This window comes from Hetaerina americana, unplaced genomic scaffold (assembly GCF_022747635.1).
Source record: "Hetaerina americana unplaced genomic scaffold, ioHetAmer1.1.p SCAF_1, whole genome shotgun sequence".
NCBI classification, from domain to species: domain Eukaryota; kingdom Metazoa; phylum Arthropoda; class Insecta; order Odonata; family Calopterygidae; genus Hetaerina; species Hetaerina americana.
The window spans coordinates 121,359,478-121,385,871 of record NW_027286069.1 but is presented as its reverse complement, the minus strand read 5'-3'; the positions used below and the strand labels follow the sequence as shown (position 1 = coordinate 121,385,871).

The following is a 26,394-nucleotide window of genomic DNA, read 5'->3' as shown; positions in this document are numbered from 1 at the left end:
AATGCCCCACTTTTCACGCGCTGGAATGTATTTGACGTTCAACAATGCTCGAGTCGCCATCTGCCGGTTGCTCCGAGAAGTTCCGCCAATAGATTTTCCTGATACGTATCCATGTCTAATGATCTCTTTTTGCACTCGTATGTCAAAGTATGCAACATTTTCTCCAATAAACCTAAACCGTGGAAGTAGTGAGTTCATAATGGTTTGTCCCCTTATTAACTGAGTTTCTCGATCTTTGATAACCAAGGAAATCTTATAACTAATGAGAGCATTTGGAAATCTATAATTGAGGTATATGTGTACTGCATCTAATGAAATTGTTTTCGAAAATACCTATGCGACGGTCAAGTTAAAGAAAGACCTATATATATAAATATATATGTATATAAATATTTATTTTTATATATTCTCCCTCCCCGGACTACAACCTTGACGTGGTGGAAGGGCTTGTGCGTTCCGATGACCCCTAGAGCTGTGCTGTGCATATTTTCAGTCTTACTTGAAGAAGGCCGAAAGCTCAAACAATTTACCGTGTGAGTGTCCTTTTAAATGTTACTATTTTATTTGTTCTATTGTGCCGTCCCATTATTATACTGCTCGTGTGATTGTTTCCGTATAATCGATATATATATATATATATATATATATATATATATATATATATATATATATATATATAGTACAATACACAGTAACACACAATATAGAAACACAAAAAAAGAAGAACACTCACACGTTATTTCTTGATATTTCGACGGAAACAATCCGTCTTCATCTGAAGATATAGAAGTAATGACTGCTGGAGTTGTTGAGGTGAGGGGCGCGAGAGAAAGGGAAGGGGGCCAGGAGAAGGGGAGAACGGGAGGCGAAGGAGGGGTGAGGGTGGGCTTCCACAAAGTAACAATTTTAGGCCACTCCCATCAGTGAACGACATTGAGGCCCGGATGCTGATAGGCCATACAGATGTAAATGAATGCCATTTCAAGTGTTTTTAATTGTATAGGGTTATCGGATGTGGGAAGGGAGGCCAGGACGGAAACATTGTAGCACAGGTTGAAAGGGGTATTATGATGGGAAGCATGTTTAGGGATGGGGAGACCCGCGGACGGGGAGGAGGGATTGCACGAGGCGCGGTGGTTATTAATCCTAATGTTAAGTGGTGTGGAACATTGGCCTATGTAAAATGACGGGCAGAGTTTACAGGTAAGAAGATAAACTACATTCTTGGAAGTGCAAGAGGAATAGGGGAAGGGCGGGAGAGAGTTAAATGGTGGGATGGAGTGGGGTGGAGTGGTGAAAATAGGGCAGGTTTTGCATCTTGCTCGATGACATGGAGTGGGTATGGCTCTGGGGGTGCGAGGGGATTTTGAGAGCGGCCTGGTGGATTTGAGGATATCTGCTAGGTTGGCGGGATGTTTGAAGGTGACAGAGGGGCATTTGGGAAGAAGGTTGGAGGAAGTGTTGTGATTTTTGAGGATGGGGAATAGGTCTTTGAGGATGAATTTGAGAGACTGAATGCCTGGGAAGTAGGTAGTACAGATTGAGAGAGGCTGGGAGTCTGTGGTTGAGGCAGGCTTGGGGGTGTAGGAATGTTTAAGTATTTTTTTATGGAGGAGGGAATCAGGGTATCCTCGTTGGAGGAGGGAGTGGTGAAGGTTGTTAAGGTATTTCTTAAGGGATTCGGGATGGTTGCAAATGCGGTGACCGCGGATAGAGAGGGAGTAAGGGAGGGAGCGCTTGGTATGGGAGGGGTGACAACTGCTGTAATGAAGTGCTTATTAGTGGGTTTGGTGTGAACAGAGGTAAGGAAAAATGTATTAGCGAGGGAATTTGTGTTTTATATGTTGACTAACACTCCAGAACATGGCTGAAGCTTCAAATGGTTGTGGTAAAAAAATATCAAAGTAAATATGAATTGGTAGCGAAGGGCCGTTGTTTGAATGAGAATCATTCTCCACTCAGTTGAGATCCGTCTACGAATATTTTATCGCCATTATTTCAAACCGAATCTGCGTCGCTTGGCTTCAGAAATTCCCCAAAAGTTCCCGATGAGCCAATGTTCGCTTTGAAGTATTTAAACTGAGCAAATATATCCGAACGGTTTTCAATGTGAAACCTCGAATCTCCAAACTCGGAAATTAAAGCGATTTACCAGTCTCTTAGGCTAATTTTACCCTTTAGGAGTTTTCGCCGGCACGAGCATACGTGGCAGCCCTTCCCCCATCACCCCAAGGGCAAGGGGGGTGTGGTCACCACCCACCCCTGCCCCCTCCTTCCACCCTCCCACCGACCGGGGGAGCCGACCACAAAATCATAGTCCTGGGTGTCGCCAAAATCCCATTCCCCCGGTTTCGCTCTCGCTGGGGAGCGAGGCTTAGCCGACGAAGAAGGGGAGGAGATGGGATGGGAACGGAGTGGAGAGACCTTAGGGTGGGAGGGCTGAGGTGAGAAGAAAGGAAGGCAGGGAGAATATAGGGCGTGAAAACAGATCGAGGCCTTCATTTAAAGAAGTCCTCCAGAAGAACGATGATGAAAATGAGAAAATAATCACTAATTAAGACGATCACCAAAATGTGAGAGAAAGAAGAAGTATTTTACAGAACTTCGGTGAAAAAACTTTATGCCCCTTTTTAAAATATTCTCGGGATAAATGCATTTCTTGAAGTGACAGCGAAGACAGTTTTCGTGAAGGAACAGAATCGGAGGGACGCCAACACCTATGCCATGCAGCGAGGGACTCGGAAGCAGAGCTGTGCTAATAAGATGTACGCAGAGGGCGAGAACTGGTAGAGCGGTAACACACTCGCTATCAAACCTGAATCTCAGAACTCAAAATGATTATGCGCAAAATACACCGCAAAATTACACAAGCTGTTTATTCTGCCAGTTTCAACATCAGCCACCAAGTTTATTTCCGAGAGAAGATTCTACGTTTAGGAAATAATAGTAGTAGTATTTAGGGGAGGCGACCGATTGCTGAGGTCATTTGCGCCATGGGGGATGTACAGGAAAGGATGAAGGGTGGAGAGAAACCCGACTTCGGCATTAGCCCTATTCTTTACGAAAGGCGCCAAGGGGTCCGCAGTTTAACGTCCCATCCGACGGACGGCATACTGACTCAAAATTAGGAAATAATCAATGAGTACTTGACGGAAGGATCAAACTTTGCTTTCAAGTTATCTAATTTGAGTGAATCGGCTATCGTCAAGTAACGAGCAACGATTGCTTTTCGCATTTCTCTTGATCTACTGAAATTAAATTCGATAAATTGCGTAAATAACTAAGCCTTGTATACATACATAGTAAGCTCGCATATGTTCAATCAATATATATATATATATCTAAATGCGTGTCACCGTGAATTCCTTAAAAATATTTTTTGGTTCAACTTCGAGAGGTAGAATCGGCTCACTTTTATTTCTTCGTCCCAAATGATTCAAATCTGATGTGCGCACATGCCGTGTGCGGTGGACGTTGGTGAGTATGTAATAGGGGACAGCCAAAGTCCTAATGTTTGTTGAAGAGAGAGACACGAAGCAGGGGAGCGAGAAGCAGAAGGAACGCGGAGAGAGTCAGTCGCACGCGCCCGCACCGCCATCCCGTGCGCGGTTCTCTTACCTCCAACACTCTCTCCCCCATCCTCCCTCGCTCCGCCTTCGCCGCGTGTGCCGCTTGCCTGTGTGCGTCGCTCTCGCCCGCTGCCCCGGGATCCGAGATCTGAGAAGAGAGTGAGGCAGAGGAGGGAGGGAGGGAGGGAGGGGGGTGACGACGGCCAGGGCGGAGCGGGGATGAGTGGAGGGATCAGGGGGAAGACGCAAACGGACCGAGTGAATGATTACTGCATTTGTGAGACAGCTCAGTCGACCACCTCTAACATCCAACCTACGTCTGGTCGAAATAGATGCATCAGTCGAGAAAGAGAGAGTATCACGCAATACGGAAGGACGAGAAAGGTTAGTGCTCTTCGAGAAGTATAAAGATAGAACACAAAAGAATGTACGATAGCGGTCCTTCGCAGAGTAAAAATAATGGAGAAAATATCCTCTGGGAAGGAGAGTAGGAAAAATCTGAATAAGCTACTGAAAAAGAGAGGTACCCATAACAAAACATGCATCTAAGTAGCTATGTTCAAGTACCTTAAACAACAGGAGAAAAGAGTAATGATTTGTTACAACATTTTATTGACACAAAATACTTGAGGGTTCAGTCCTTTATTTACTTGATGATTCAGTTCGCTCAACATTTTCATTAAGTACTTTAACTCCCTAAGCTGAAGAAGCATGATGCCCGACTTGACTTCCAAGTAATTGACATCTAGGAGTCGTAGTAACCGCATCATCCGCCAAGCGTTGGCAGACGTCCACGATTAGAGCGACCGGGGCCCCGTAGACGGCGAGACGGCTCCCCACAGAGGTCCACCCTATCACCTGAGCCATCCAATCGCGAAAAAAGCGCGATCTTTCCATTTAGCCGCGGAATGAAATGGCCGATGATGACTGGAGCGAATCCTTAAACATCAATCAGTCCCGTTCAAGTATGACACCGCCTTCGAGGATCGCGCTCCATGTCACGGAATACATGAGACCTGTTTCTCAAGCTAGAAATCAGTTTTCAAGTCCGTGCAGTTTGATCATACACAGTTTTTGGTCGCATTGCCATCAAAGCAGGTGTCATTAAGGGAAAGAATCTTATTCTATATACATATATATATATATATATATATATATATATATATATATACACATATATATATATACACATATATACATATATATACATATATATATATACACATATATACATATATATACATATATATATATACATATATATACATATATATATATATATATATATATATATATATATATATATATACACACACACACATATATACTCGTGTATATAGTAACTCGTGTGTCGTGGTAGCCCAGTGGGTAGAGCGTTGGACTGCTGACCAGAGGGTCGTGGGTTCGATTCCCGGGCAAGCACTCTGAGCACCTGCAGCTCCATCCAAGCTAAAGTGATTTTTCGGGTACCAGGTCTTCCTGGAAAACCTACCCTGATGTGTGAATTTCACACGCCGCATATGGCTTAGTACTGGGTGATCTCTGCCATCACCTACCAAACCGACCTTCGGGTTGATTACTGTGTTTATGATTTTTTATTATTATTATTATTAGTTAATCTACCGGTTAAGGTAGGTTTTTGGATGGACATAATTACCAATTTAATAATTTGTGACCCCTAGCAAAACACAACATCCTACTTTACATCACGTCCCTCTTCAGCTCTCAGTACTTTCTTCCTCCCTTCATCCCGTCCAACATCCCTATCCTGTTCCTTCCCTTTCCTCGTTTGCCTAACATTCTCCAATCTATTACAGTCTTCAACAGCCCGCTGCCGGTCAATACCCCCTTCATCCACTTTACCTGTCTCCATAGGATTGCGCCCAACAAACCCCTCTCTTCGCCCACCATACCAAGTACTTCCACGTTTTTTTTCTTCTCTGTCCATTTCACCTTCTCCATTCTTCTCCACACCCACATTTCCAAAGCCTCCAGTCTATGTCTATCCTCCTGCTTCAATGACCACGTTTCCGCGCCGCACATAGCCACGCTCCATATCAAAGTTTTTACGAGTCTTTTCTTAACATCCTTACTCAACGTCCCCGTCATCAACTCCCTCCTCCTTGTGAAAGCCCCTTTGCCTAGCGCAATTCTTATCATAACATCCTTACTACTTTGACCGTGTTGGTCCAAAACACTACCGAGATATGTAAACTGTTCTACCTGCCCTAGTTTGTGCCCTCCTATTTTAATGTTTAGCTTAGCCTTTTTCTTTCTAGAAAATCGCATAACCTTTGTTTTATTAATATTGATTCTCATCCCATACCTGTCGCACTGAATTTCCAATTCACTAGGCAATGCTTGCACCCCCTTGGCTGACTGAAAAACTAAAGCTTGGTCATCAGCAAACCTAACTGATTTCACGAATTCCCCGCCCACCTTCATTCCTACCTCCAGTTCTTCCCATGCCTCTTTAATCATTTCCTCGGCATACAAGTTGAACAGCAACGATGATAATGGGCAACCTTGTCTCACACCTCTTCCTAACACTGCCCAACCGGACTCCCCGTTCCCCACTCGAACCTGAGCAGTCTGAGACATGTACACGGTGCGTATTAGCCTCCTTTCCCTCCAATCTATTCCTATTTTCTGTAATATACTCATTATTTTTTCCCAATTTACTCTATCAAACGCTTTTTCGAAATCTAAGAAACAGGCAAATACCTCCTGGTTGTGTTCTATATTCCTCTCGATTAATAATCTCATACTGCAATGGCATCACGCGTACCTCTTCCCTTCCTAAACCCAAACTGATCATCCCCTAAGTAATCATTTGCCCTACTCTCTATCCTTTTGTTTATGATCCTGAGAACAACTTTAGCTGCGTGGGATATCAAACTTATCCTCATGTAGTCCTCACATGATGTAGCCTTTACCTTTTTCGGAATAGGAACTAAAACTGATCTCACCAAGTCTTCCGGCCATATTCCTTCCTCGTAAATACTACGAATCAGCCCATATAGCCTCTTCCTCCCCCAATTCCCTAAGTATTTCAATAGTTCCGTGGGAATGTTATCCACCCCCACGGCCTTATTTAGTTTCATCTCCCTTAATGCCCTTTCTATCTCATGGTCTAGTATGCCTGGACCTAAGCTGTCCTCCTCTACGTCATGTTCCTTTTCAATGTCTAACTTTGTTGGTCTGAGTTCCTTACTATACAGTTCTTCTACATATTCCTTCCATCTCTCTTGGATCTTTCCTGCGTCAACTATTACCTTACCCGCCTTATCTCTAACTGCTAACGTTGATCTCCCTTTCTTTCTTCCCGATAAAGATTTAACTTTGCTGTACAGCGCACCGATTTCACCCTTCCTCTGCAGACTTTCCATATCATGGTTTTATATATATATATATATATATATATATATATATATATATATATATATATATATATATTTATATATATATATATATATATATATATATATAATTTCTATTAAATAATTTGAATAAACCATCAATAAACTTACCATTACGAAGAAGCCTTTATGTGGAGTGTAGCTAATATTAGTAGAGCCTGTGCACATGTATGTTAGTTGATAGGAGAGTTAGAGAAGGTTTTTTCTATGAGTATGCGCCTCTGTGGGTGTAGGTTTGCATGAATATGTTGGTTTTGCATGTGGTTTTTTTCTATTGCACGGGTAGTGACCTAAAACACCCCGACACTCGCCCCTGCGGCGGCATGTGTCGCGGGATTATGCAGGGGTAGATGGGCTGTGAAATATCTTCGAAACACGGAGAAATGCGCTTAGTTAGTAATTAAATGTAGTCTTGGTATGGGACAGCGGGGAAGAGAGAGAAAGGGGAAAAGACTGCGCGACTTCGCCCTTGTTCGATTGTGATCGACAACGATCACGTATTTGAGTGAATCGCGAGTCGCCATTCACTAGGACGACTCTCATTTGTTATTGCGAGGTGAGCCCAAGGTTCCTCGAATGGGTTTCGATGCCATTACATTGGAAGTTGCAGTATGCGTTTTATATTGCGATGGACAATATATATAATTTGAGACGAGGAAGAAGAAGAGGCTTTTCCCGGCGTCGGGTGGATCCTCAAAAGATAGTCGACATTGAACGAACGCCGGGTGGGAGGGGGCGAGTTGAATGGCATGGAATGGTGGGAAGGCAGGATTCCTGGGAGTTGGGAGAGGAAGGAAGGAGGTGGGAGGGGGAGGAGGGTAGAGTGAATTGTTTGAGGAGTCGATTAGTGCAAGTTTGATATGTTTAGAGAGGGGTCGGGGCGGGTGGGGAGTAAAGTGGACTGACTCCTGAGGGTTTTCGTGGAAAGCAAGCCGGGGATCGCACAGGGACCACGGGGGGGGTGAGGGGTACGCGACGGGGATAATAGGGAAGGCAGGGGAGGGGTTGGGGGAGAGGGAGTGGGAGGGGAGGGGATGAGGAGGGCGCGGCTGTAGCTCCTCGTTCCTGGAATTGAAGGGGTGGTTGAAAGAGGGAGTGGGGGGGATGGGAGGGGGTGGGGGGAGTTCGGGGGCACGCAGAAGAGATGAGGCAGCCGCCGCCCAGAAAAGAGATTTTTTCGCGGATGGGGAGTGTGAGTCGCACGGGGGGGGGGGACGCCTCACTCCCCCCGGATGCCCTCTCCCGCCTACCGTCATCATCTTCCACCACCCCTACCCAGCACGTGATCCGTTAAAGGGAGAGGCGCCAAACGGGGCGTGACTCCGAATACGCGCCACGCAACTCAAGAGAGGGAGGGGGGGAAGGAGAATATGGGGGAAAGGATGCTCAAATCCGTGGAACAAAATACAGAGAGTCATTTTTATTTTGCTCTATCTCTTATGCAGCGGAAATTAGAGGGTTGAGATGAGAGAATGGTCGAGACTCACGCGCTCAGTATTTTTTTATAGCCATTTAGTAAACTTGGCACACAGACGCCGTATCCACCAGTTTATTTTAATTAAAGACCACCAGAAAATTTTTTAGATGTTTTTGAAAAGGGCGGGAGGTAGATATCAGTACTAGTTTTAAAAAAAATGCAAATTTAGGGACGCGTAATTGGATTACGAAGAGAAGTAGGTTAAAGTCGGAATTGACTTTATTCCTCGGATTACTATCTCGACGACGAAATAAAAATTTGATTTACCATTTAATTTAATATATGCATGGTACTTCTCCGATTTGTTTCAACTACGATAATAAATAAATAAATAATTAAATTATTGATATCGGAATTCCTAACGCGTTTCCTCATGACGCTGCGCCGAGTAGTGGAAACTTAAGTTGTAAAGTCCTGAGGGATTGATGGAACAGTGGCCATGTTCTCGACATAATACTGACTCGAAAGCCTGGCTGTCTAATTAGCACATTCTCATTTCCAAGGATCGCAAAACCTTTATGGACCTCATCGCTTCTTTTTACACATGATTATTCCTACGCATGAAATTCGCGTTTTAAAAAGTTGTCACTCTTCTTAATAACTGTGGAAGAATTCATGCCCGTTGAAAATCGCGAAATATAACAGCATCCAATGTAAATGCGGTATAATTTCAAAAATATTTAACGCCACTCACATTTTTACCTACTCACGACACCTTGCCTTACAATTAAAATTACGGCTAAAGAGATAACCTGGTGGCAATTTCATATGGTAATACACCCATTACGAGTTGAAATGAAATACAATTATTTTGAAAATAGCTCCGTTACCCCCATAATATGCACGATGTGGTGGCACGTTCGGTAGCAATGGATAGAACGTTCGGCTACAGATCGGAGTTCTCGGAATCATATCTAGGCTAAACTTTGAGATTTGCTCAGCATCTCCCGAGCTATCCATTTAAATTTCCGGACACCAAGTCTTCCTGAGCAAGCGTCACGGGATAAGGTACTCACTCATACCAGGAATACCTCGACTCTCTCTCTCTCTCTTTCAGTGTGCTGTTCCACGAACTATTAATATTTTGTACGTATATACAGGGTTCGTCCGGAAAATAAGTGTACTGAGCTCAGGAAAAAAAATTTATTACACTTTTACATATCTTAAGCTAATATTCCTCAAAATAGGACCCTTGTGAGTCGATACACTTGTTCCAGCGGCGTTCCCATTCCTGGAACGCTCCCGCGAAGGCATCATCGGAAACCTCTCGAAGACTCGTCGTCGACCTCTTCTCTGCCCTCCACGAACATCTTGTGCCACCGAAAGATCATGTTTCTGGACATGGCTGACTCCCCGTAAGCCTGGTTAATCATACCGACAGTTTCGGTAGACGATTTCCCAAGCTTTACCGCAAATTTGATGGAATAACGCTGCTCCAAAAACTTCGGCATCGCGTTCCGTGACGTGGGTCGAGCGTGGAGGTTCGCGTTAACAGAGCTCCTCACTACACCACAGCTCAGAGCCGACTGCCTTTTTCAGCGTCGCTTGCCAACATACCCCCCTCCAATCGCAGCCCGTCAGAGCGGTGCTGGGCGCGCCTGGAGCGGCGCGCCCAGCCCAGGAGTCAGTACACTTATTTTCCGGACGAACCCTGTATATAGCCTATCTTATTACATTTGAGATGAGACGCAAATAAGGTTGACGCGATTTCAACGACCAAAGTCAAAATTAAGGCAAAATAGAACCTATGAATTCACAAATTATTTCAGAATTTTTTCCCGACTACTGATAACATGCATGACAAAGTAGATAAGTGTAAATAGTCCTTGTGTCCAAGGTAGGCGTGATTGGGGACTGATGTGACAGCGTTAAGGCAATAAGGAAGAAATCTAGAAGAAATTTATAGAGTAGTGGAGATGACGATAAAACCAATCCCAGGAATCTTAAACGATGGTGCCAGACAAGTTTAAGGAAATTAATGGCGAATTATATATGAGTTTCATATGAAGTATAATCATCGAATTTTAAATTGTAGTTGCTTCACAACAAGATATATCGCGATCATGCAGAAAATAAGGATTCTGCATGAAACAACTTGTCTAAGCATTCAAACCCATCAGAAAACCAAAAACCTTAAGTCTTGAAAAGTAAACTACTCATGGTTTTAAGGATTAAATTATATATTTAACTATAGAATAGGTTCCCATCAGTGGAACTATTAACTCAAATGCCCACGAAACGAAATTATTTCTTATATACTATTTCATGTATGTAACTAAGTTGAGAAGCACATTAAAATAACTGATTTTGCCTCAGGAATCATAGAATTAGTAATCATTTTTCTCTCAAATCCTATATCCTGATTTTTATAGAAACTAAGGAGTTTTTAATTTAAACATTATGGCGGTGTCCATTTTGTCAATTTTTTAATAGAATCCGGAATTCTCTTGGAAGAATACGTAATACTGATGAATCTGAGAAAACTGGTTAGGAAAGAAAAGTAAATCAATGATATGTTTTTATTTCTGAAATAAATAATCATTGAAAGTATAAATAGAATCAAAGGAGTTTCCATGAAAATGATTTGAGTTCCGATTGGCAGCTCAATTTTTATTTTCCTTTTTCAATTTCAATTAATTCGTGGCAACTCAACTTTAACGGCGCAGGCAAAAAAGTCAGCGAAGGAAATGCGTGGAGCTGACAGGCGCTGTGCATTCGTGTGATTTCTGCAATTGTAATTTTCGGGAAATGGCGATAAATTATGACTTCCAGTGATTGCATCCTCTCTGAAGAATCCACGTAATGCGTGAGCAGTCATTCAATCCAGATTAATTGATCCGACGAGATTCCCACACTCGTCTCGACGCCACTCATCTCGTTCGAGATATTTCATGCGTGAGTAATTCACGGACTGAATTATTTATTATGAATCAGGTCTTTCACTTGATTTTCCACCGGGTTTATTGGCAAAAATTTCAAAAAAACACCGCAAAACATTATTGGATTGCGGTAGAAAAGATCTTGAATACAAAATTAAAGAAATATCCATACTACACAGCTGAAGAATTTCAAAAAGCAATGTTTTCTGAAAAAGATATGAGGTAATAGTTATAATGAAGTTTTCTCGGGTATTCCACCGGGTCAGAGGTTCCATATTGGCCGACGTTTCGATGCCCGAATCGTGAATCGTCCTTATCTTCCCTGAGGACGATGCACGAGTCGGGCATCGAAACGTCGGCCAATATGGCACCCCTGACCCGGTGGTATATCCGAGAAAACTTCATGAAGCAAATACGCCGGGAAAGCACCAAATCTTACTTCAGGTAATAGTTATCTTTGAAGTATTTAAGCAGATAATTTGCTATGCAAAACTGGACCCACGTTCAAGGGTGGCGTCACAAATTCACGATGCCACGTTCCATGGAGCAACGATACGCATGAAATGTTGTGTTAAGCTCGGGAAATTGGGTTCAGAAGATACGGAAATGTCCCGAGGAATGGTATTCCGATGGCACAAGATGTTCTGGGAGGGCAGAGAGGAGGCTGACGATGAGGAATGCCTATCAACAACACAGTGAGATGAACTGGGCAAAAAGTGAGACATACTCAATTCTGATTGACAAAGTTTAAGGATGTTTGCAGAAGTGTGCAATATTCAGAAAACAACAGTGCATTGCATTATTAAGGAATATTTATCCACGAGAAAGGTGTGCCAAGATGGTCTCCAAGGTGCTGTCGGAAGACTGAAGCTTGTGCAACAATCTTGCCCCGGACCTCCGGGCCAGCGGTGACGTTTTTAGAATGCGTGGTTACTGGACAAGGCTCTTTGAGTTCGATCCAAGTACAATTAATTAAGTGCCATTTTGGACCACTCGATTATGTCAAAGAGGCCACGACGAGGTGCCTGAACGAGGTTCCTGCTGATGCCTCGCAAGAAGCACCGGCACCTGTATGGCGATAAATAAATAAGGCTGCTCGTATGAAGAATTTTAGTAATTTCTACTTTGTTCTGCAATACATTTTTCCACAGGTTTATTCTACTTATTTTTGGGACATGCCTTGTATATATTTATGCATAATTTATGCGATTTATGTGAATGAATCATATGCGCGTTTATTATTATTTTTAACTAAAGGTTATCAAACTATCGTTACGTCATTGGAATGACTTTTTAATTTCCAACCCTTCAAGCAATTATAAAAGAGAGGGGCCGGATCACCCCCTGCCACACACCCGACTGGTTACTGCAGATTACTGAGATGACGTAGGCGTTCTCCCTCCTCTGATTCCAATCCCCGCCCCGGCGACCGCCGACCCAAGACGCCAGCCTCCCTTTCGCCTCCTCCCTGTACATACCCGCCTCAGGCCTCCCTCCCGCTCTTCCCCGTCCTCGCTTCACCCCAATTACTAAACTTTATCTAAAACCTAACAGCTGCAATTACTCTCTTCCCTCAATACAGATGAGTCTCCTTGCGCTACACAATGCCCAGCACGCACGCCTCCCAATACTCGTGAAGAAAATTTTCAAAAGGTCATCCGACTATTGCGGTCGCGCAAAGGCGTGAATGGAATCCGCGCCGCGTCGAATGAACGAAATGGAGAAATCCATTTTGGCAAATCCCCTCGCGTTATTCCGCCCGCCTCACGATAAAGGGCAGAGACTTCATTTTCACGATTATTACCCATTAACAACTCCGTAAATTTTAGAACAATGTGCCTCCTAAAATCCCAGGGAAAAAGGGTTAAAAAAGAAAACTTAGCTTTAAGGGCTGCATCTTTTGCTCCATTTCACAAGGCATAGCATGATTTATAAATAGAGCCAAATGGAATCCAAATCCCTCTGATGGTTAAAAGACCTGAGCCTCCAGAGCCAGAAACAAAACACAAGGTATCCCAGAGGATATCGCGAATGCAATCAACGGCTTACCTCGGGTGACACCCCGCGCGAAACGAAGGCGGAAATAAACCCAATGGCAACTGAACCATTGTAGCAGAGAACAGTTGCAATTGCGAATACACACCCACCCTCTAAAGCGCACTCATCCCGCCACCTCACCAGGCCAATGCCAAAATATTTAATCTATTCTTTATTCATCAATGAAAAAGTCTTAACTTGTTTGATCATGAAAGTAAGTGTCTACCGGCACTATATTGAGCCAATTTTGAGAGTTGTCAGTATTGTTTGAGTACACAAGGCAGAGAGGTTTTCATTCTTGCAGTGCGGTGATACATGTCGTGACACACCCCTACGGAAATTATCAAATAATTTCAAATAGGAACATGAAATTCCACTTGTTCTTATTTTTCATGTTCCAGAGAAAGCTATGCGGAGTAATCTAGAAATAGAAGAAAAAAGGCGATCTTTGATGTCGCAAATGAACAGTTTTCATCGTCCGATAGGTTCTCGTGTTTTCAGGATATCGGGAATGTTACAAACAAGAAACAGACCATACACGTCAAAAATATTTAGGTCTGTGCCCATCAATGTTTTAAATGAAGAAGCCAGTAAAAGCAAAATTCAGTCTGCTAATGTCTCATTGCAAAAAACTGACAGAATTCTAATTATTGATCTAGATTCGACGCTTGCACTCATCAATAATTTTCTGAAAATCGATTACTTTTTCGCAATTACTAAAAGTTATCAAGTAAAAAAAGTAAACGTTCTATCGTAAATAGCATCTGCTATATCAATAAAAAGTGAGACAGTCATACTATGAAAATGTTATTTTACGCATGAACCCGAGTACTAAGTAGAGAATAAATATGTTATCACTTGTCATTGAAAGCATAGCACCGTAAAACATTCATTTATGACACGATTCAATCGTATAGCGATTCAAAAGTAAAAGCAGTCTATTTAAGGTTATTTAAGTCTATTTAAGGGAAATACATTATTATGAGAGTCAGCATCCAAAATTCTGGAATGTAATTAGTAATTCCATAGGATTCCATGATATCCATAGTTGAATTAACTAACGCAAAACAAATAGTACCCGAGAAATCAAGCGGGAGCTATTTGTTTATGATATCAAAACACATTAGGGAAATTAATGAAACAAGTGAGGAATTGAGAAACAAAAACAAATTTTTCTCATATGTAATGTCCTGATTTAAGCGCCCCGTGGTGTGGGAAGCAATGGAACGTTCCCGCCAACTCCGGGAGCAGCGTGGGGAAATTATTCCACAGGCGTATGGTCCAATGAAAAAAAGAAGTTCCATCGCTTGGAAGAGATTGTCGACAGGGTGCCAACAAATGGATATAAAATCGCTCCTAATTTGTAAAAATTGACAACGATAAACAGGCGTTGAAGAAGTTATTTTGGTTTTCCCAAGCAGGAATTTAAAAGCGCCAATAATCAAATTTATTTTAGTTAACTCCTGACACAATTGAATAATTATACCACTTCTTAGAAAACATTTCATTAGTGGACGGGTACATTTCTCTTACGGGGCTCTCCATTAATATGAGATTCCTGGCGCATCACCTGATACGGTTTCCCTTCGCATTCGACGAAGTTCATAGGGCTCTGATTCATGCACCTTATCGATTCACGACAACTTTGACGGTATTTAGACACCTATTCTAATATGCATGAACCGATCCTTAGCGCAATCATCCTCACATTGCCATGTATTCCATGGTCACCTAATGTTCGGAAATGTTATAACATGAAGCCAAGCATGCCAAGATGTGAAATCACCTACCCCTATTAAATTTGAATTTAAATTGGGTCCATAACGGTCTTTTTCCTTATCACACTAAATATATGAAGAGCCCATGAGTGTTTAGGAAGACTTAGGCATTAAAAAGGCACTACAAAAGCCTTTGGGCCCACAAAATGACGAAAATATTTAAACTTAAAAATTACTCGTAAGGTATTTCACACACAAAATACGATTTCAATGTTCAACTCCATCCTTTTTCTATCTCATCATTCCTTCATGACTGTTGTCCAAGCAACTTTCACCGCAAGTGATTCACCACAGTAATTATTTCAACTTTAACATTTTTTATAAATATGAATTCCAGCTTCAAGCGCTTTCCGTCCACGAAACAATTATATTAGTGCACTTCATCCATACTTGCCACAAAAATGGCCAATAAGCTTTAATTTTCCCTCTAAATTGTTAAAACTCAAATACTGAATCAAATTATATGACAATATACTCGGTTTCTCGAGTTGGTAGATGAGATGTTAAAACAAATTGAGTAATAGCGAAGAAATTTCAGCTTATATAATAGTTGAAAAATAATCAACTTCTACAATACCTCCATAGAGATACGTATTTAATTACGACCGTAATTTGGGTAATAACCTTTAAATTTAAAACTTTTATGTTCAATTGATTGATGATAGAAATAAAAATATTTCACTATCGAATAATATTTAAATAAATTAAAATAAATAATATTTATTATTTTGCGAGAAACATCATGATTGTTCAAATCCCAGAATTTCATTTCCAAACAATGTTGAACAGACGAGCCGACATTTGGATACAAGAAGGCCAACATCTCATACAAACGAAAACATGATACAGCTCTCCCGGAGCAAAATTCCGTGATTACAGAATTCGAGAAAATAGCCAGGCTCTTTGTACGAAGGAACTGCCTCGTGAATTTCACGAGGGTCATTCACATTTGAAAACCTAAGGGACGCACAGAGAAATACCCGCGGTAAATTTTAATCAAGCTTTCAGGTTATGCAATGAAGAATCTAAACAAATATTACTATGCTTTTTTCAATAACATGCAACTTCTCCGACTAACATATTTAGCTGCGTTAGTTATTTAAAATAAATGTCCAAATTTTAACAAGTATACTTCTGAATCAAATCATTTTTCCGTGTAATAAATAAGTACTTACTCGTATAAACACGCGAGAGACAACGGGAACGGGCAACTTTAATTATTTATCTCAAGAGATCATGATGGAGTCAAATATGAAAACACATTAGTCCCAGCCAGGTGTTCTTGGATTTTATGAAACTTGTACCGCTAAGTTCTCTCCCTCCCCTCTGTTCAAAGGCTTCACCCTTCGTAGACGTCTTCTCATGACGACATATTTCCTTCGTTAATTCCCTTTCATAATTTTAATTTGGCAAAGCCATGGAAGTCGGCCGCGTTATTTGTTTTACTTCTTGAGAACTGGGCCGCATCGCACACAGTGATTCCAACAAAACCCCCTCCGCCCACCCGAAGCAAATACCCCCCTGGGCCGCCAGAATCTCATTAGCGCGACTCCACGGGAAACTCCGCGGAAGGAATTTTTATATATCCCGGCATCGCGGTGCGCAGAGAGAGAGGTAAAGAGAGCTAATTCCAGATTTTTAGCCAGGGCTTCCTTGTACTCGATTTCAATGCTCATCTTAATGGAAACTCTCCCGTGGTGAAATGAAAAAATGAACTTCGAAAGCCTGTGTAGAGAGGATTACCTCCACTGCTCAGCATTTGGGACGAGGCCTGGGGATATTGCAGCTTCACTTACGGGACACGGTGGAAGGGATGTTAAGCAATACGAATAAAATGGAAATAATGAGGCTTTAACGTTCATTTTAACGTAATTAATTCAGTTTGCTGATGATGTCATGACTTTTTTTCTTGCTAAATTATCAAACGTATGCATCAAATGGTCAGATTTAAAATGTTTATCCTCTATATTGGCAGACAGCAGCAATTATATGACAGAAAAACATGAGCAGCACTTTTACGAGATGAAATACTACGCTGAAGATTTTCGAAAGATGTAGAGGGAAAAATTCCGCCGCATCGTGGGAAGTAAGTACCTCTGGCAAAGACAGAGCGCTGACCCAACGAATAATAAGAATCAGTAAAATGCAAGGTATCCCACCTCAATAAGGTACCCCACCGTCCCTCGCATCCAGAAGGGCTCTCGGGGAGCGAGGCATCAAGCCTAGATCATTTTTATCCCACGACGTGGTTCTGACCCAACATGCAGTAACGATCCATTGCCTGCACCCCAGTGCCATTCCTTTGAAGGCACGAGACCGAAGTTTAACGACATGATCACAGTTCCAAAGTCGACCACTCAGATGAGCGGGGGATTCTTTGAAGTTAGCACAGGACAAAAAAAGGTAAGCGGTAGATAATGAAGTACTTGGATTCTTTTTACCTCCCGTGCGGCTAAACGTAGCAAAAATACGCCCAGTGCCGTGGCCCACCAAGGGCCTTCAATCACGTTTGTCTAAGTTTCGGCTCGTGAAATGGACGCAGTCTGAAAATAAATCTCTAGCGACGAGGAGAGCTTTGTTATTTGGGGAAATACTAAAAGCATGTTCCGACGCAATTCCCAGGATATGCCATGCAACAAAGACATTTATGAATCAAATGAACTTCTTTTGCCCTTGAAACAATAACTTCCTAGAGCTAGCCAATGTATCATTGACCAAAGGCCTACTCAGCCAAGGCTGTATAGATTTCTGAAATGCCGATACGTCAAATGAAACCGTTATTTTTGAAGAGTGTAAATCTATTCTGTTAAAGTGAAAATCACAATTGTTAATTATCGTTCCTCTCCAACGTGGAAAGTTACCACAAAATTAGGCTTGATATTGTGCGATTAGTTTTAGAAGAGAGCTAAAAATAAATTGAATATCTGTTCATTTCGTCAAGAGCGCTGCCTGAACTTAAGAATTAGGCACGCTCCTTCTCCGTATTTAATACCAATTCCGAAAAGTCTAGGAGCCGACCCGAGAATTATATTTCTGAACTGTGTGTGAATGTCCAACGACATTCATTGCAGTGACCCTCGCTTTCACAACTCCGAGGTGTGACGAACTTTCTGGATAAATCCTATCGACTTGATGGTAGGTCAAAATTCCATGCCATTGTGGTGGCATGACGGTGATTATCCGAGATATGATAGTCTATCTACTTCGGGGAGTGAATCCCTCCTCTTTTATGGGATGAAGAGTAAGCGACAACGAATTCCAAAGTAAGTTCCCTACCTCTCACCGTAGCCAAATAACGAGTAACACCTCGTTTAAACATTGAAGCTACCGCGGAAAAGAGCCAATCTTAAGAAATCACGAAAATTTTTCTCTCTCAAAATGCATTTCAAACTTGCGACTGCACTAAAAAAACACCCCCTAAAAGGTATCCCTCACGTCAAGTGAATAAAACCTTTTATAGAGAACGCTTTATCTAGAAATTTACTCAATTAATCCATTGCAGTTATGGCTGGTCATATCATGACGTCACATTTTCACTTTACGCAGATCGAATGACTTAAACACGTTCTTTCTCAATACATGTTCGATATATTCTGACTTAGCTTTGTGGAAATCCATTATCACAGAAGTAAAAAAGTCACTGAGGTAAAGTTAGGTACCTGATTATGACGCTGATGCGTTGAAACTAGTCGTACCTAATAAAACATACAGCACGCGTAAAAAATAAAAGCACACCCTCCCGCCTCCGGAAAAGGAATTACAACCAAATTCATTTTGTCGATTAAGTGCTCACATCTATAATATCCACAGATTGCCGCGTTAAAACACATCTTCAGCCATTGCTAACATGAAATTAGAATGAAACCAGTCTAAAAATAATTTCATAATGGCTGTGGATTCATTATTGCTAGTTTTTACATTTTTTTATATCAAGCCTCTAATTGGAAATGCTGAGTGAAATTGGATGCATACTTTCGATAGCTGGCTATTTAATAGACTTGTACAGGTTAACCAAATGCGTTTCAGCCAACGCAACATTGCAAGTAGAAGGAAAAACCTTGATTTCATACGACTTATCCTCAGCTTCATCCTTCCGAAAAGGAACTCTAATGAAATTCCGTGGCCATCCAGAAACAAGGGCATTCTGACTATGTCTATCTCCAATAAGTTCAAGCAATTGATTATCAACTGAATAACGTATAGTGGCGTTCTGCTAGCGTATCAGAGGTCACACAAAGCAAGCACCCCGGAGTCGTTTCGAGCAGATGCGAAAGTAAAGTAAGCATCCTCCGCTGCACACAAAGGGCTCTCCGGATACAGCGCCGCACTTGAGCGCGGGCCGTCTTAATTACGCTCGAGGAAAGAGCGTTCTCTGCGCCGCACCCCTGCGAAGACGATGCGGAGTGTAACCGTGAAATCGAAACTCACCCTCGTCAGCAAGAAATGTTTCCAACTACGTGACGCATGCGAGAACGTGTAAATGAGCGCCCCTCCGAGTCTGCCAGGGGAAAGGCAGAGATTAAGAAGGAAGGGATTGGAGCGAGAAAGGATGAAGGCTAGAAGGGATGAGAGTGGGCGGAAGTGAAGGGGGAGGAGTATAAGATAAGATAAGGGGGTTTGAATGGGGATGAAGACGCGGGAGAAGAATCGAGCGAGGGGACATTCTCCCGAGAATATCCTCCACCCTAATCTTCCTCTCACTTAACTTCACCTCTCTTTCGCCCGTCCCTCTGCCTTCGCGCAGAAGGCAGATTTTTTAACCTTCGGCTGCGTTTGTGGAGACTGAAACCATATATCTATCTATATCCATCCACTTCTGCTCTCCAGACTCGCCTCTTCCCAAAACTCTCCTCCACAAAAGAGGGCAGCCGTTCTTACGCTTTTACCCGCCCACCCAACTCCCCCTTCCGCTCTCAGGAGCCTTTCTTCCCCGCCGCCGCTTCTCTCTCTCTCTCTCTCACCCCTCCCTTCCCTCGCCCCTCCCTCCCTCTCCCCGCGCTCCGTCCTTCCTCGCGAGAGGAGGAGGGAACCGGCGCGGAGGGCTTTAAAGAGCCGCCCTGTTAAAGGATGCGGAGGGCGGAGGCTTACTCCGATTGCAGATCGGTAAGAAAAGCACATCCTCGGAGAAGCATTTAAGAGGCCGACGGTGAGACGGAGAGGTGGGAACCGAGAATTATTTGCTGAGGATGGCGGTGACGGTCTCCCCGGTCAATGCCTGTTATTCCTTTCTTTCTCTCACTCGCACGACTCACGCGATAACAGCTTCAAGTATCCACAGTTGATGCCGGCGGAATTGATTGTGTATATACAATATGCAACATCGTGACATGCTTCACTGTTATCAGGATTTATAGCACGCTCAAAAGTATTTTTTCCCCATTTAATATGATTTCCCACTTCGTTCGTTAATTTCATTTTTTCGTTTCACTCATTCAGTTGAGCTAAGTGTAGAAAAATATAATAGTTTAGACAACATGAATATAACTTTACAGTTAAATGTTATGGCGATATTTTCATAATCATAAAAGGTTTATGCGTGTGAATATCAATCAAATACATGCCCATTCGAATTAATTGATGATTACTGGGAGCCAAAATGAGATAAAATATTTAGAATACTTTATACCACTGCGTAAAAAAAGCAAAATAAATTTTGTGACCATCTTTCAAGTCGTTTCAACTAGTGCGATGTAAGGAGTGCCGCTATAGCAAAATTATTGCCTTTGTTGATTTGAGTGCCGTTTCAATTTCTAAGAATTGGTTAATTTATATTTGTTCCGCATGTATCATTCGCTTTGCTCTACATTTAGTTAGGCTTATTTTAGAAATATTTTTTTTTTAATTGACAAGTACCATAGTCATTACTACAGCTAAAACATGTAAGTCATTTAGGTAAAGGTGCAAATGTGTTTAGACCTGATTAAAAGCGTTATTATAGCATTCAATTAATCAAATATGCTTACGTCCATCCATAAAAAAATTAGTTGATGCATATTATTTCAATGAAAAAATAGCATGTAATCCATTTCACGGTTCCATCCCGACTCGTTGGTTATTTACTTTCGAGTAATTCCAGGAAATTCGGATGGAATGCTAATTTTAAATAAATATTAATTTAATATGATAAAAAATCCACACGAAGGATCGCAACGTCGCCATACTTCCTCCATTCCCATCGGTGGATTATGACCGCGAAAAATTCGAACGTTTAAAATGCCGTCATCAATTTTAACGAAGCAATTCCACTTTTACAATTACGACTTTTTTTTAGCCACAGGTTCTTGCAAAAATGAAATTATGATATAAATGAATATTCACCGTTTAAAATAATGAAATGAGTCCATTCACGTCGAGGAGACTCGATTTGCGGTGTAATTTGAAAATACCACCGATGATAATTCATTCTGAATGTCCGCAGTATTGAAGTAGCAGACGTAAACATTCGGAAAGACAAGTGAGGACTAAAATGTGATAGAATACAGGCTGCGTGTTAGTTGACAGACGAAGAAGAAGATGTGGGGAGAGAGAAGAGTAGGGGCGTGAGGCAGAAGGGAGTTAGTTATGGAGGATTGGCCGAGGGCGAGGAGCCTGGGAGGGGGGGACGAGGGAAGAGAGGAGAGGCCCGGCGTCAGATGGAGAAAGAGAGGTCGAAGGCTTCGGGAGTGATGAGGAAGGAGGGGGGGGAATAGGGGATTTCTCCACTCCCCTAACAGAGCAAAGCACTCCCACGAAATTCTGCCTACAGCTCTATTTCCCCTTCACTCACTCTAACAATTCCTCCAATCTTCGCTCGTGGAGGTTCATTTCAAGCACCCGACAGCAACACTGATTTCGTCACTCATTCTCGGAGGCGATGGAAATGGGACGTCTGGGCAGGATGAAAAGGGTCAAGGAGGAGGAACCGAATCATTAGGAAATACGAACATATCCCTCCACAAATTACATTTTTGTGGTAACTTTGGTTTTCTATCGCACTCTAGAGTCCGACAACAGGCACGATAGGTTGAGAAAAGCCGCATATACTGTATCCTGATGCTTCTAGCAGCTACGTCTATACACCTTCACAAACGACATATTGCTCAAAAAATAATACTCCTTTAGAGAAACCACATCCAGGATTCTACTTTGCACTCTTGGGGTTTTCCGACAGCCTTCTTTGGAATTTTTGATTGGTCATGACTCAAATCTGTATTCTATTCCTTAACATAATGTCGATTAAACTAGTTGAATGTATTTATTAAATGGTCGCGGAAAAACTGTGAAGACACTGTGAGCATCGTTCCTCAGTCAACCCCCATTTTTTGAGTGGATTTTGGCTTCTGGGTATTTTATAAATTTTAAAAAATGCTCTTGGTGGTGGGTTACATAGAGCCTCTTTCTACTGGCTGCAGGGTCTCTCGGTTTTAAATTATGGCGACACCACGACGCGCCAGCCAAGCAAAGGACGTGTGAACATCTGGGTGCCAAGGAGCTCTGGGGAACTTGAGGCAGCCCTGGAAAAAAGGAGCGGTCACGCGTAATTAGCGAATTCCGCTCACCGCAGAGTTCACTCCATGAGGGGAGATCCTTCGGGGTTGCGTGGTTTAAAAAAAAACGCGCAATAAACTATTTGCATTCTCGAGCGTTAACGACATGATCACTTTTTTCTTTGATTACTTTTTGGGTACAAGTGATTATAGTGCGCTGTGCTACAGGCTTGGGTGCGGATTTAATTATCATTATCATCTCAACATAAATACACAGTATTTAAACCCCCGTATTATGTTATTCAATTAAAACTTTAGAGTAAGTATTAAGGGTTATCCTGATGACTGCTCAGTTGCTTAATAGTCCAAAGTCTGCTAACTACAAGCCGCTAACTAATGCTGATACTAAACATCTATTTATTATCTCAATTGAGTTCGACTTTGATGCTGCAGAAAAGGAAATAAGGCAAAGACCCTTGCCTTTTATGGACTAGGCCTAATACGCACGACAATATACCCACGAAACTAATGACATATTCAGGAAATAATATTCGGACCAATTATTATTATTAGGTGATCTACCGGTTAAGGTACGTTTTTGGATGGACATAATTACTAATTAAATAATTTGTGACCCCTAGCAAAACACAACGTCCTACTTTACAGCAAGTCCTTCTTCAGCTCTAAGTACTTTCTCCCTCCCTTCATTACGTCCAACATCCCTATCCTATTCCTCCTCTTTCCTCGCTTGCCTGACATTCTCCCCTGTATTACAGTCTTCAACATTTCTCTGCCGGTCAATAACCCCTTCAGCCACTTTTCCTGCCTCCATAGTATGGCTCCCAACAAACACCTCTCTTCGCCCACCATACCAAGTACTTCCTCATTTGTTTTCTTCTCTGTCCATTTCATCTTCTCCATTCTTCTCCACACCCACATTTCAAAACCCTCCAGTCTACGTCTATCCTCCTGCTTCTTTGACCACGTTTCCGCGCCGCACATAACTACGGTCCATATCAAAGATTTTACGAGTCTTTTCTTAATATCCTTACTCAACGTCCCTCTCATCAACCCCCTCCTCCTTGTGAAAGCCTCTTTGCCTAGCGCAGTTCTTCTCCTTACGTCCCTACTACATTGACCGTGTTGGTCCAAAACACTACCGAGATACGTCAACTGTTCTACCTGCTCTAGCTTTTGCCCTCCTACTTTAATGTTAAGCTTAGCCTTTTTCTTGCTAGAAAATCGCATAACCTTTGTTTTATTAATATTGATTCTCATCCCATACCTGTCGCACTGAATTTTCAATTCACTAAGCGGTGCTTGCAGCCCCTTGGCTGACTAACAGACTAAAGCTTGGTCATCAGCAAATGTAACTGATTTCACGAATTCCCCGCCCACCTTCACTCCTACCTCCAGTTTTTCCCATGCCTCTTTAATCATTTCCTCTGCATACAGGTTGAACAGCAACGGTGATAATGGGCAACCCTGCCTTACACCTATTCCTAACACTGCCCATTCGGACTACCCGTTCCCCACTCGCACCTGGGCAGTCTGAGACATGTACACGTTGCGGATTAGCCTCCTTTCCATCCAATCTATTCCTATTTTCTGCAATATACTCATTAGTTTTTCCCAATTCACTCTATCAAACGCTTTTTCGAAATCTTCGAAACAGGCAAATAACTCCTGGTTGTATCCTACATGCCTCTCGATTAATAATCTCATTACTGCAATGGCATCACGCGTACCTCTCCCCTTCCTAAACCCAAACTGATCATCCCCTAAGTAATCATTTGCCCTACTCTCTATATCATTTTGCTTATGATCCAGAGAACAACTTTAGCTGCGTGGGATATCAAACTAATTGTCCTGTAGTCCTCACATGACGTAGCATTTACCTTTTTCAGAGTAGGAACTAAAACTGATCTCACCAAGTCTTCCGGCCAGATTCCTTCGTCATAAATACCACGGATCAGCCCATATAGCCTCTTCCTCCCAAATTTTCCTTAGCATTTTAAAAAATCCGCGGGAATGCTATCCACCCCCACGGCCTTATTTAGTTTTATCTCCCTTAATGCCCTTTCTATCTCATCGCCGAGTATGCCTGGACCTAAGCTATTTTCCTCTACATAATGCTCCTTTTCAATGTCTTGCATTATTGGTCTAAGCTCTTTATTATACAGTTCTTCTATATATCCTTCCATCTCTCTTGGATCTTTCCAGTGTCAACTATTACCTTACCCGCCTTATCTCTAACTGTTAACATAGATCTCCCTTCCTTACTTCCCGATAAAGATTTAACTTTGCTGTAGAGCGCAGCGATTTCACGCTTCCTCTGCAGACTTTCCATATCCTCGTGCTGCGTCTTCCACCATGCTTCTTTTGCTTTATTTGTTGCCCGCCTCAATTTATTTTTAATTCTTTGTACTTCATTTTGCCTAATTCTGTATTTACATTCTTCCATTTTCACCGCTCATACATCTTTGTAATCATCTCATCCGTGATTCATGGTTTCCTACTCCTTTTAGCATTACGTTTCCAATAGTGTCTTCAGCGGTGTTCGATAACCCTTTCTTGATACTTTCCCATTTCTCTTCGATAGCATATATATACTTACTTCTTTACCATCCTCCATGATTTCCTCTACCGCCTCTTTGTACTCTTTTCCTTTCAAAGCATTTAATGCTTCCACATTACATTTTCTAACCCGTCGCCCCTGCCTTATCTTTTTGAAACGGGCGCTACATTTCAAACAAGCTAATTGTGGTCAGAGTCCGCATCCGCTCCCGGGAAGCTGTGAGAATTGATCACAGTGCGCCTAAACCTGTTTCTAACCAGAATATAATCTAGCTGATACTTTTTTTAGTCACCTGGCATTTTCCATGTATACCTGCGTCTTTTGTGGTGTCTAAACCAAGTGTTGGTGATGACTAGCCCCTGTCTCCTGCAGAATTCAACTGCTTTCCCCCCGCGGTCATTCCTCGTGCCTAAACCGTAGTCCCCGACCTCGTCACCATCTCTTCCTTCGCCTACCGTCGCATTCCAATACCCCATCACTATCAAATGTTTCCCTGCAGGAACACACGCGATCATGTCCTCTAACTGATCGTATATCCTATGGACATCTTCTTCCTTATGGCTGCTCGGTGGCATGTATACCTGAATAATAACCAAGTTCGTCGGTTCTGCTTTCATCTCTACTAGGCATAATCTATCTGTTATCTGCTATATATTGACTACGCTTCTTCCTACCTCTTTATTTAATACCATGGCAACCCCTAGTTGGCTCTCGGTACCGCCGCTGTATATTATTCTATACTGATCACTCCACTAATCCCCGCTATCCTTCCATCTCACCTCGCATGGACCTAACATATTTATATTTCCCCTTTCCATCTCTCGCTTAACATTCTCCAATTTCCACGTCCTCATCATTGTCCTAACATTCCACGTTCCTATTCTAACTAATTTGGTCTTCTTCTCCTGCGTCTTCTGTCCTGCTGCTGCTGGTTTTCTCCTTGCAAGGGTTTCGTGGGATGACGACCGCGGAAGCCTTTTCTCTCCCGCTGCCGGGCTCGGCACACGGCCGATTGGGCCGAGCCCCTTAGTTGCCAGGACTCAAAATCTCTGTATAGTCCATCATGTCAATTTTGGGAATGATAATGGACGTGTTTTATTCGGACCCATGTATACAACCAAATGTGTGACATATACGTTTTTGCCAGGAGAAATGCCGATGGGCTCCAAGAAAATGGCATTCGTCCCAATA

General features: G+C 42.4%; 1 protein-coding gene across 2 annotated transcripts in view; it reads right to left on the bottom strand.

Moving 5' to 3' along the window:
- Positions 1–26,394, bottom strand: part of LOC139687101 (GTP-binding protein drn-1) — a 438,774-nt gene that overhangs the window by 276,136 nt on the left and 136,244 nt on the right. Inside the window, exon 1 of one of the 2 annotated variants that reach the window (XM_071584215.1) lies at positions 3,619–3,682. The exons of the other annotated variant lie outside the window; for it this stretch is intronic. Within the exon in view, the coding sequence (XP_071440316.1) occupies positions 3,619–3,639 (21 nt within the window). The 5' untranslated portion in view covers positions 3,640–3,682. Of the gene's footprint in view, positions 1–3,618; positions 3,683–26,394 lie in introns of those variants that run through there. 2 annotated transcript variants of the gene reach the window in all.